General features: G+C 45.6%; 2 protein-coding genes across 2 annotated transcripts; both read right to left on the minus strand.

Moving 5' to 3' along the window:
* Positions 1-589: 589 nt before the first annotated feature.
* rad54b (RAD54 homolog B) lies at positions 590-11307 on the minus strand. Its single transcript, XM_061081664.1, has 15 exons — positions 11161-11307; positions 10836-11031; positions 5352-5573; positions 4775-5068; positions 4515-4677; positions 4141-4366; positions 3534-3620; positions 3326-3446; positions 3096-3235; positions 2714-3004; positions 2347-2510; positions 1985-2246; positions 1213-1279; positions 919-1116; positions 590-837 (listed from the first exon to the last, which is right to left on the minus strand). The coding sequence occupies exons 1-15, from the start codon at positions 11305-11307 to the stop codon at positions 614-616; spliced, it is 2802 nt and encodes a 933-aa protein (XP_060937647.1). The 3' UTR covers positions 590-613.
* LOC133014427 (fibrinogen silencer-binding protein) lies at positions 7092-8790 on the minus strand. Its single transcript, XM_061081665.1, has 2 exons — positions 8384-8790; positions 7092-7690 (listed from the first exon to the last, which is right to left on the minus strand). The coding sequence occupies exons 1-2, from the start codon at positions 8788-8790 to the stop codon at positions 7135-7137; spliced, it is 963 nt and encodes a 320-aa protein (XP_060937648.1). The 3' UTR covers positions 7092-7134.
* Positions 11308-12256: the final 949 nt, after the last annotated feature.

Consider the following 12256-nt stretch of genomic DNA (forward strand, 5'->3'; position numbering starts at 1 on the left):
GTCGTCCTCCAACCAAAAGGTCGGCGGTTCGATCCCCAGTCTGAACCATCTGCGTGCCGAACCGTCCTTTGGCAAGATGCTGAACCCTGAATAGCCCCCCATAGAATAACAAAGTGCTGCAAGTAGATGCACTGTATGAATGTGTGTGTGAATGTGAAACTGTACTGTAAAGCGCTTTGAGTGGTCATCATCAGACTAGAAAAGCGCTATATAAATACAAATCCATTTACAAATCTAATATGGTCTTTCAAGAAAAAAAAACAATTTCAGTAAATAAAAAATGTCACAAAAATTCAAAATGAAAAAATTACACATTTTCATTTTGAATGTAATTTATTACATAGAATACAATCAATATCTTTAAATAAATAGGAAGATGGTTGAGTCAAGAACCTCACAAGTAAAGTCATTAAAAACTGTTGGAAAACTGTTGTTGAAACGTGCAGCAATTGTTGAATGTGTAGTTATGTTGGAACCAGACTGCAGACAAAGCCCAGAGAGGCTCAAGACAAACATGTAGAAGAAGTATACGTGTGTGTGTGTGTGTGTGTGTGTGTGTGTGTGTGTGTGTGTGTGTGTGTGTGTGTGTGATTCATCTTTATCTGAAGTGTATTCACTGGACTGTGTGGGAGATTGTTGTCTGGAAGGCGAATGTGATGTGTTTCCGTGCATGGTCGAGGTAGGGGTCTGCGAAGGTGGGCGTGTCACCAGAGAAGTGTCTCCACTGCATCAGCTCGGACATGCTGAGATGCTTCGGCGGCGCCACCCCCCCTCCACGGTCACCTAGACGACCGAGCTGGCAGCGCCTGTCAGAGACCGGGTCCTCTTCCTCTACGGCTGCTGAGAATGAAGACGAAGGTGAGTCAGAGTGAGGTCGACTGGTGTCAGTGTGTGTGTGGGGCGTGTTTATGAGCCTACCCTGGACTGATCCGTCCATGCTGCAGCTGCAGTTCAGCAGGTCGTGAGTTAGAGACGGCGTGTCCGTCAGGCTGAAAAGATCTCGCAGTTCATTGGTGGAGAAGCTGGTGTGGTCAGCGCCTTTACCCAGGTCCACCACAGTCCCAGAGAGCCCCTGTTTGGAGACCTGTCTCTGGAATATACGCTCCTCAATAGTTCCTGTGAGGAAGTAACACAAACCCACGTGGAACTGTGACTCAGTCTGATTCATTGAGGTGTGACTCATTTTAATTGTAATTTTCATTGTGTCCTGACCTGCAGTGAGGAGACGATAGATGTGCACAGTCTTCTTCTGTCCATCTCGCCAAACTCGAGCCATGGCCTAGAACCAGAACAGAAGGTAATGCTGTGGTGGAGAACACACTGGCCCACAGTGCCCTCTGGTGGACAAGGATGTAGGTCAGTGTGTTACTGTACAGTCAGTGGGGACTTCTACACCTGCACATGGGTTCATTTTGTCTGAGCTGATGGTAAAGAGAAAATTTCTGTATTCACATCGACTTTAAACATAGATAATAAAGACACTAAGACAAAGTAACTCATTATAATGTTTTTTCTTTTGTACACACTAACACTAGCTTGGGTCAAAAAGTTTCACTTATTTCTTACAGCGTAACACATGACTTCACTCTTTAACTGTTCACATAGGTTCCCCATATTCTTTAGGTGATACACATACTTGATACTTTAAATGTTTGCATACATGTTTTTGTTTTTCACACAGACTGATAATGAGCAAATGTTTCCTTAAAAGTTCATGTCCGGCAGATGATTGAACACCAGTCTAACTTTTAAATTTGTCATATATCTGCAAATCATAAAATCCAGTGATTGAAACAAGTCCACTTGGAAGGGGGCCCAGCTTGTTTCAGTTTCCAGAGTGAACCAGATTAGGTGTGAAAGTACCGTGAACGTGGGTGTGTGCCAACCTCTGTCTGCCCTGTAGCCATTGGAGTTAGTCAAAGAAAACAGTGTTGCAGACTTTGAACTGTGTTGGCATGTCCGTGTGGGTGCATGTGTGTCCTACCTGCATATCGTTGGCAGGGTTCCAGTCAATATCATAGAGCACCAGATGGGAAGCACCGATCAGATTAAGTCCCACACCTCCTGCTTTGGAGCTCAGCAGAAACACAAAGTTCTGAGAATAGGAGCTGTTGAAAGTGTCGACCAGTCGCTGTCTCTTGTTGGTAGGTGTGTGTCCGTCTAGTCGGCAGAAGGTGTAGTCCATGTGCACACAAAAGTCCTGGAGCAGGTCAAGCGTTTGAGTGTAGTTGGACACTACGACCACGCTGCAAGGACACGGATACACTGTCAAACCTCCAGTTGTAGAGTATATACAGCTGAAAGTGTGTTCATGTAAATGTAAAGACCGGACACACACACACACACCTGTCTGAAGTGCTGAGCTGTCTGATGGCAGCCAACAGGTCCGACAGAACAAGGAGTTTTCCTGAATGGGTCGTGTTCAAACCTCCTGACGAGTAGGATTCTGGGAAGAGATCTACCAATCCGTCATAAACTGAACTCTCCTCTGATCCGTGGTCAGCTTTCTTCTGAAAACAGGAAAACAAAATTTCACGATTTCAGTCAAGACTGGGATTCATCCAAATATCCAGGGACACAGCTAAATACTACACTTTAACATCAGAACCTTAAAGACTCGAGAGTTTAATAAATAACTTCAACATAAAACAATCAGCTACACTCCCTACAGTGTGAGACTAGTGCCACTCCCTGACAGATAATAAAATATGACCTTGACGGTGGAGTAGAGCAGGCTGGGGTGGTTACACAGCTTCTTCAGTGCAGTGATGCAGGCCAGGTGGGTGTGAGTTTGCGTGGAGCCCTGAAGACAGGCTCTGAAGACCCGATGGCACAGGAGATGCCTGTAAAGCTCCAGCTGCAGAGGGGATGGCTCACAGAACAGCGTCCAGTCGAGGCGGGGGGGCAGGTACCTATTGATGATCTCTTGCGTCCGTCTCAGGATGAACGTGCCGGTCAAGCGAGACAGCTCAGCTGCTCGATCTTCACCCAAAACTCGCTCCTCCTGTAGGCAGAGAAAGACAAGTTGACTTCAGATGAAGTTTCCTCGTTACAAGAGGTGTAGATTCACAGACAACAGACAGGGGGCGCTTTACCTCCGTGCAGGAGGGTTGTCTGGAGCGCAGAATTGGCTCCTCATACACTTTCCTGTAACCCGTGGATGACCCGAGAATCCCTGGGTTTACAAACTCTATAAGAGCATAAAACTCCTGCAGGTCGTTCTGTACTGGAGTGCCTTCAAAACACAAAGACAATTCGTTATAAAACCTTCACAAGACGTCTTCCAATCTCAGAAACAACCGAGTGTGTACCTGTAAGTGTGTACCTGTAAGTATGACCCTGCGACTACAGCTGAGGCTACTGAGAGCAGAGGACGTTTTGATTGAGCTGTTCTTTAATCTGTGACCCTCGTCACAAATAACAAGACCAAACTCCACTTTTTGTACCTGAGAACACAAGGAAAATACAATGCACGTTGCAACGGATGCGTTTGAGTCATTCCTGTTTTAAAGTAAAATCAGTTGAGATCATACCTGCTCCTGGCAGCGCAGCAGCATCTCGTAGCTGATCACCAGGACGCTGTGCAGAGGAGACAGCACAAAGTGCTCTATCCTGTGGTCCTGTCAAGAAAGAATGATGACTTTATACATGAGTGAATGAGACACTTTGATTATAACTAATTGCTTTATTAAAAAGTCATTAATTGTGCCATATGTAAGTTTTCTCTGCAAGCAAATGTAATTTCCTACCAAGAGCTACAGCCATTTTTGCATTAACTCACATCAGTAGATTAAAATAAAATCAAAACAACAGTTAACATTAGCTCTACTCTCCACCACTGGTCAAAGCTCTTGGCGAGTAAAGGATGAAATTTGATGCTAAACGTTTCTGTTGGACTGGTAAGGAGACACCGGTTAATGCTAATGTTGGCTGTGTAGAAAAAGTAAAAACGTAGAAGTAGCAGCTTTAAAGCAGAGACAAATCAGAGCAGAATGGATTAAAAATATAATAAAATTCTGAATATAAGAATAAAGAGTGTGCATGTGGGTTCTTAACGGTTTTCAAGAAGGAAGACGCTACAATTGTTTTCATATATGCTCTGAATTCTCAAGGAGAACCCCTCCCCCTCCTCCCCCTCACCTGATCCACTGTGAAAACACTGATCCTCTCGCGGCCCAGCCACTTGTTAAACTCCGCACCCCAGTTCTGCACGAGGCTGCCAGGTGTAACCACAAGGACACGCTTAGCAACTGGCTTCGCTCCATACGGCCCCTGCTTCAGCAGTGTCCAGGACAGTGCCACGCTCTGGAGGGTCTTCCCCAGTCCCATCTCATCGGCCAGGATGGCACCGCAGCGACCCACTGCTCTGAAATACACACACAGCAAAACAAATCGATAGGATTTACTAGGAATCCCGATTATAGCTCTTAGTAAACTCCTGTGAGGCAGAAACTGAATAATTTAGAGTTTATCCAAACAGTATTGAGAACCTTTTACAGAAATCATTCTATCACCTCATTCCCATGACACACTCGTAGAGGAAGAGCAGGCCGTCTCTCTGGTGAGGTCTCAGGTGAGTGGTCAGGTGTGGGTCAAGCACAACATCCACTACGGGAAGTCCTGACTTGTTATTAGACCACTGGTGGTTGGGGGAGGGACGAGGCATCACCAGTGCACCTGAGGATGCACAGTATATACAAAACATCCTAAATAATTCATTCATCCTGGAAAAGCCCTATTCGAATAAGTTACATTTCTTAGTTCATCTCCCTACCTGGAGCTTGGGCGTCATGGCGAGGTCTCGACGTTTGCTCTGGTCTAGTTCCTGGAGGCTCGGCTCTTCCTGCCAGGGTCGGAGGGCAGAAAGGTTTGGCTGCAAAGCGACGCGGAGGGGGAGGAGCCGACGCTGTTTGTGGCTCCTCGCTCTCTATTTGGACCTCTTGGAAACAGCGTCCCTTGGAAAAGGCCTCGGCAGAAATGATGCCCATCACCTCCACCTCCTTCCCACCAACCATCAGGGTCTCTCCATCAGAAAGAGCGGCCAACTCCGACACCTTGTAGCCAGTACCTACACACAAAAGAAATGATATACATTGTGAATTATATTCCACAGTAAAACAGCTTAAGCTTTAGAGTAATATTGAGGTTGTGCCCAAAATCACCACACTCTTCTTTAATATAAAGTGTCCTCAACAATTCCCACAATGGAAGAGGAAGCTATGCAAAATGACATTTACTCTACGACTGTACCACAATATCTAGTATTAAGATTTGTGCACATGCTGTAGAAAACTTGGAGCTGTAGCTGAACTGCTGATATACATTGTTTGTACAAAGACAAAACGTCTCACCTTTCCCGATGTCTTTTCCTTCCATGTCTTTAAGAGTGACTGAGCGTCCTCTCGTCACCAGGACTGCATCCCCCTCCCAGCGCTTATGTTTCTTCTTACTGGCCTTACACCACATCACACTGAAGTAACGCGCTCCATCCTGACTGCAGGCAGAGTCGGACCCTCCAGGGGGCCGCGGGGTTTGAGGAGAGCCAGGACTCAACTGAGGAGAACCACTCACCCCTGTAGGAAAGAGAAAAACAGCAGAACAGACTCAGACACAATACTGACCAGCAGAGGTCCCTGTTGCACTTCACGTGAAACCAGCCCTTCAAACCTGGTTCACCAACCCCCCTTTACGCCTGAAACCCTGAGGGATCCTCTGGTCATCTCACGTTCAAATAAGAAAGCAGCCAAACAAAAAATGCAACAACTGATGTTACATTAAGTTATGATGAGATCCATGGTAACTTACCTCTTAAATGACAAAAAAATAAATAAAAGTAGAAGAACAATACTTTTCCCAAGGCTGATTTTATCCCCGTAATGGATATACATGTATGAAGAATAGATAAATCCTGATCCACACCTAATTTCACCTGTTAATAGATATTACCAGGCTACTTGTGCCTTACTTTTTCAGATCTTTGCTTTTATTTCACTTTTTTTTTTTGAAAACTGCCCTCTTGCAATGTTGAGGAAAGTGAAAACAGAAACCTGGATCCACCCCTTTGATCGAATCCTCAAAGTGAATGAGTTATTCTTTGGCCCATACCCCAACCTTCCACCAGTTTCAAGAATATAAGTTCAGGAGTTTTTGCGTGATCCTGCGTAATAGAGAAACAAACAGTCGGACAAACAGCAATGGAAACATAACCTCCTTTCTGAATGTAAAGATGCTCCACAAATCAGCTGAAATCAGGGAGAGGGACGCTGGACATGTAATAAACACAGGACCAGAACAACACTGACCTTGTTTTTTTTAATAGAAATAAGCAAACATGTGGACAAACTGTAAAATAGACCAACAACACTCATATACCAACAATACAATACAATCGATGCTGTACTTACATACTTAATAACAATTACGTCACAAAACCACAGCTCCCTTCTTTTGTTCACTCAACTGGCCGTCGATTCAGAGACAGAATTTCGGACTGACCCTGATGCACTGAATTTGTCATTATTAGCAAAATATTTTAAGGCCTTTGAAAGTTTAACTTGTGCTTCAGTCATTGTAGCTGCTCTAAAATGCCTAATAGGTTTATCACATCTGATTCTACAGATGTCATATAGGGTGGACCTTTTATTTACAAATAATTAACAGGGCACTTAACGATCTCCCTGAAATGATAGTGACTATAAATCTTCAGACAATCCTGGATAAAGATCATAAATACTATGCTAACATCCTAGTATTTTACATGTTGGTGGCTGGACGTACCCGCAAGGTACACATCGATCACGACTACAATTATTCCCTTCCAACATCTGTACTCTAACATTTATTGGACCTGTTTTGGCCCATCACAGTGTTAAAATGAGCATCTACAAGTTGTGTTACCTCTGCTGTCAAAAAGTGCAGGCATGACGATAAATTATGAACTTTGACGAGCAACAAGAGGAAGGATGGCAACACGGGTCTGCCTTGTGCTGCAGTGTCACACAGGATCAGGTGTCTGGACGAGGCACTATACGTTTCCACAGAAAATTCAAATTCAGAAACAAGCTCTCACTAAACTCATGAGCTAATCCGAACTCTCTTTCCGACACAGCTCAAAGATGTGTGTGTTCGTGCTTGTTATAGAGGAATGGACAGCCCATGTCTCAGTCTAGCAGCCTTCAGTTTCTCCACTTTGATCTTGGCTCTCAGCAGCTCCTCCTCCAGCTCCTGCTTCCTCTTCAGCCCCTCTCGTTTCTCCTCCAGGAACACGGCCACCTTCCTGTGATTGGCCAACACCAGCTCGTGCTCCTCTTTGGCCAGCTGCAGAGGGCGAAACCTGTCGGGCTCGTGGTGGGGGTAAATGTCGTTCTGGTAGAGGTCGTGCCGTAAGGGCAGCGGCGAGGGGGAGAGGGGGAGGTTCACGGAAGAGGACGTAGGGGACAGGGATGCTTCGTAATCCTGCACGCTGTCCAAGTCCGGCTCCCCGTCCTGCTCCTGGCCGCCGTCCAGCCCCGGCCCGGCGTGCGTGGAGAGAATGGGGAGTCCTGGCGGTGGCTTAACATCCTCCTCAGGGTTCAGCTGGATCACCTCATGGGGGATACTGGGGACAGCTGCTGAGTAATCCTGGAGTTCAGCCAGAGAGGAGCTGCTGCCAGGGTGCTCCAGGGAAGAGTTGTGCTTGCTGTATATTAATCTACAAATTGAGAGAAGGATAAAAAGAAAAATTGAACGGACTCCACAGGGTTTACACTACATCTAATCAATGTCTGAATTTTGATGTGAAGTGCGTGGAGAGCTCACTAAATGCACACGAGATTCATCGATAACAGGATTAATTTATTAATCGGAGTAGACAGGAGGGAATTAAGCGATTTAGAAAAGTATAACAACAAATCTTTTCTGGCTGCAGCCTCACAGATGCCAACAATCTCCTCCTTTTTCTTCTTTTTCACATTATATAGCTTAAGAGTTTGTGTCACACTGGGTTACCGAGCTCCACACAAAGTTAGTATTTGTCTCAAAAGCAAACATGTAATGATTTACTTCTAATCTCATTGACGGATTAATCAATACCTGACCAGGGCCGAGTGTTTTGTGTGTGAATCTACTGACCAGCTGCAGGTAAACGACAGTAACTGAACACAGAACGTGCTGTGTTTTCCCGCTAAGCCCGACCATGAACAGAGTGTAATCTGATTGGGCTCGGGAAGAGCGAGTCCTGCCCCTCCCTCCTCTCCTCTCACAGTTGAATCTGTGTCTTAACTACAAACTGTTCAGGAGCTACGGCTGGATGTCTGCACTCAGTGAAGTTTCTCCTGACTTTTGTGTCATCCCTCAGTTCTCTGTTGAAATGTGTTGCGTTTGTTTGAATAATTTCTCACTGTACCTGCGCAGTGCCTGGTCCTTTTCATGGATGGGCACGTGGTGAAACAGGTGAGGGATCATCTCCATGATTCTCCTGGTTGGCTCAGAGATGCTGGCTCGGTACTCGGGCTGGGCGTGTCTCCGCTGCATCACTTCCTGCTTGGCCGACTCCTTCAGCCTCTTGTAGAGGGTCCTGAGGCCCTGGGCCGTGCGATGGGGTCTGTCCCCTCCTAAGGCGTTGTACAGTTCGGCCACGGTGTCCCAGCACTTGTTCTTGTCCACGATGACGGCGTGCTTGTTGGTGTGCTCCTCCAGGATGCGGATGTGAGGACGCACCAGCTTCAACAGGTCCAGTTTCTCAGAGAGGGTGAAGTTGGAGGAGCGAGCTTTGCCCACCGCGCTGGACAGAAACACAGAGCTCGATGCCATCTTATAGCATAGTGGTCTCACACTGACCAAGTCAGGCTTTGCGGCTGTCGCCCCTCCGTAGCCCCACGCGATAATATGGCTCCTGACGACTCCCACCTGTCTTTTTCTTTTTGTCCCTAGTGCTGGATCCTCTCAGTCCACAGTGATACAGCTACCACTGGTCTAACTCCCATACCTGCCTCATGTGCCTCCTCTTCTTCTCTGAATCAAACCTAAGCTATGTCTAACATGTGCATGGAGTCAGACACTACTCCTGGCTCCCCTCTCAGCTACGTTGCACAACAAAAAACAGCCTGTGCTGCACACAATAAGAATCAGGCTTAACTAGGCCAGCCTCGTTTAGGCCCCCGCCTACCACGGAGGGCTTTGGATGAATTCCTCCCAGCTTAGGCTGACGTAGCTAAGCCGCTTAAGCCCAGCCCGACCTACTTACAGCTAGGTCTCTGTAAACCCCAAACCAGGCACAGCACAGAGCAGAGCACAGAGCAGAGCACAGAGCAGATCTGCCTCCACATTATTACACATGCACATCTGCAGCGGCTCTGCAAACAGGGGGGAACAGTCTCCACAGTGTGGAGCAGGTTATCAGGGGCCAGGAGAGCGATTCACACAAGTGAGCGACGCTTTGGAAATAGCGCTGGCTTAACTAACTGAGTGGGGGAGGGGCCCGGCCGCGCGCTGCGCATGCCCGCGGACAGACACGGTGGAGAGTGGATGTAAACAATGAGTCTGGACTCCGCGATGAAAACACCGATGGGTGGAACTGAGACATGTGCGCGGGGGGGAAGAGCCAAAACCTGCAGCGAGCCGCACGCACAGTGTGTGTCCGTGCGTGTGCGTGTGTGTGTTAGTGTGTGTGGATGGTGCAGGCAGGGAGCGGTGCCTCTCTGAACCGGAGCACAGTCTTAATCTCACCAACCCGCCAATTTACATGATGCTGGACCTGCTGTCACCCAGCCCCAGCTTAACATCTATTCAGTGTGTGTGTGTGTGTGTGTGTGTGTGTGTGTGTGTGTCATTATAACACACACAGTCCAGCGCGGAGAAAGAAGACGAGCGCTGTATTCCACGTAAAAGGAAATAAGAACACGTGTGTTTAAGTGCCTACACACCGCTGCACAATCATCGTGCATTTATCTGTTGAAGGCAACACGGACGCTGTGCTGCTGGGACCATGTTTAATAGAAGAGAATCTCCTTGTGACAATAAGACACAACCTGCGGTGAGAGCCAAGCTGGAGCTTTGTGTTGAACCTGTCAGACTCCCTCATGTCTCTGAACAGGAAACAGCATCTACTACTGAGAAGTCTGGATTCATGCACCGTTTCTCGACTGAAATCTATTTACAATCCAACCTCATTTGATGCAGAGATAATATTATGGTATGAGTCATAATAATTAGCATCTTAACAGGAAATGCATTTTCCATTATTCCATAAATTTCCCCACAGCTCTTGATTTAATTGTGAGTCAAGAAACTCGTTACACTTTTCACATCAGTCGTTTTTGAAGATAAATTCTTATTTCTAGCATTTTGCTGATGCAGTGATTTTACACTATCCACACAGCTTCCTTACAATTGATTATTTTTTGTATGTAATGTCTAGTGAGGCATGCACTGGACTCTTGATGAAAAATGGATTTCATACATTTTTTTGCATGTTGGATCAGCTGCATGAGATCCTTATATTGTCAGTACACATTATATATTTATTTTTTTCCAGTTGTGATGCTTCAATGAGGTATCAGTTTGGTCTGTAAATATGTCTCTCTCAATGACCATTATATCAGGTATTTAAGGATCTGGCACAGAAATGTAATACTTCATTTGTACATTTCCTTCACATTGTTTTTTGCCTGAGGCAGACTTAACAAAATGATGCTCAATAAAAATTACAGAGGTTCAGATTCCTGTGTGAAACTTCCCTCCCTTTGTTATCATGGGTATCTTTTCTGTGGAGCATTCATATCAATAGTCTTGTTGCATAATAATCTGCACATTACCATCAGCAAGTAATGTTCAAGCCATACATGTCTGTATCTTACCTGCTGTTCTCTTGTCTTCTGCATAGTCTGCGCTGCCGTTGTCAGGATATTCCGCGTTGTCGTCATTTTCCTTGCTCTCCGTCGCACTGAGAACGAGAGCCAGAGCCCTGGACAAGGCCGGAGCAGCCGGTGCAGCTTTGGGCTGAACATCACACCTGGTCTTAGTCGGAACTGGTGTTGATAGACTTCTCTGGACCTGCATGATGGGGAAAAGAGCATTTGTAATCTGGGGAGGTTCAGACAATGCTGGATGAACTAGGAAGATGATGGAAATCAAGTGAATACTGGGGGATCAGACTCCAAGTAATCAATTTGAATAATTTACCTTTTCCAGTGCATTGCCCAATCCAAGTTTAGGGGCCAGGGGCTTGGATCCAGCGGCAGGACATGAGGTAGAGGCCCCAGGAGGCATAAACCGAGGCTTTTTCCCTGCATTACCAAAGAGCTGGCTGGGTGCTGCCGAGCGCCTCATTCTTCTACCAGCAGGCCACAATTATTTATCTAGTCAAGACAGAAAACAATAACAACATTATAATCATAAACAGCATATTATGATATCAGCCAGTGGCTGGGAAACCCCCAAAAATCAAAATTAGAGTGATGTTTCACTGTTTGTCGTTCAAATCCACCTGTCTCTGTGTTTCCCCGAAATAAACTTGGGTGAGATGCCTATGTCTATAACAGAGAGGATTTTTGCTGGCGTATAAGGTGAGAACATGAGAGTATAAAGACATGGATTTGATTAATTACCTATTCAATAATTAATTTAGTTTTAAAATTGCAGACTCATTTATCTATATATCCGAATAACAAAAAAAGATTAACAAATGACAAAATACAGAGGCAAAATATAGAAATAACATCACAGATTAAAAAACACATTTGTTTGAGTGTTTCCAAGAACAATCACATTGAAACATCTATTTATACATAATTCCTCGGCACAGCATGAAAGGTGGAAAAGGACAGCATTCGTCCATCTTGGAGTTTGAGCTGAATGCTGATGATGGATTGTGGATCGTGGTGGTGGATCCTGATCACCGTGGCAGTTGATCGTGTACTATGATTACATCAAGGCTGCTTGGCGTACAACACGCTGACTCACACATTCTACCATTTCTGACAATAACTCCTCAATTCACTTGTCATCACTGCTCCCTTCATCTCCAACAGACATTTTCATATGTATAAATACTTGCTGCATCTATTACTGCCATCTCTTATGTTTCTACGTTTCCCCCTGTTATTAGGGGTTTGGAATTGGATTGAATTGATTTATTGCATCATCATGTGCCACCTGCAGCTTTTTCACTTTAATATTGACTATAGCTCCATTACAGTAGTTTGCTGTGTTTGAAGTGAACTACACTTGGCTCTAAAACGTGTTGTCTTTAACATCTGTACACAGAACATGTTGTGCA

The sequence above is a fragment of the Limanda limanda genome, chromosome 11 (assembly GCF_963576545.1).
Source record: "Limanda limanda chromosome 11, fLimLim1.1, whole genome shotgun sequence".
NCBI classification, from domain to species: domain Eukaryota; kingdom Metazoa; phylum Chordata; class Actinopteri; order Pleuronectiformes; family Pleuronectidae; genus Limanda; species Limanda limanda.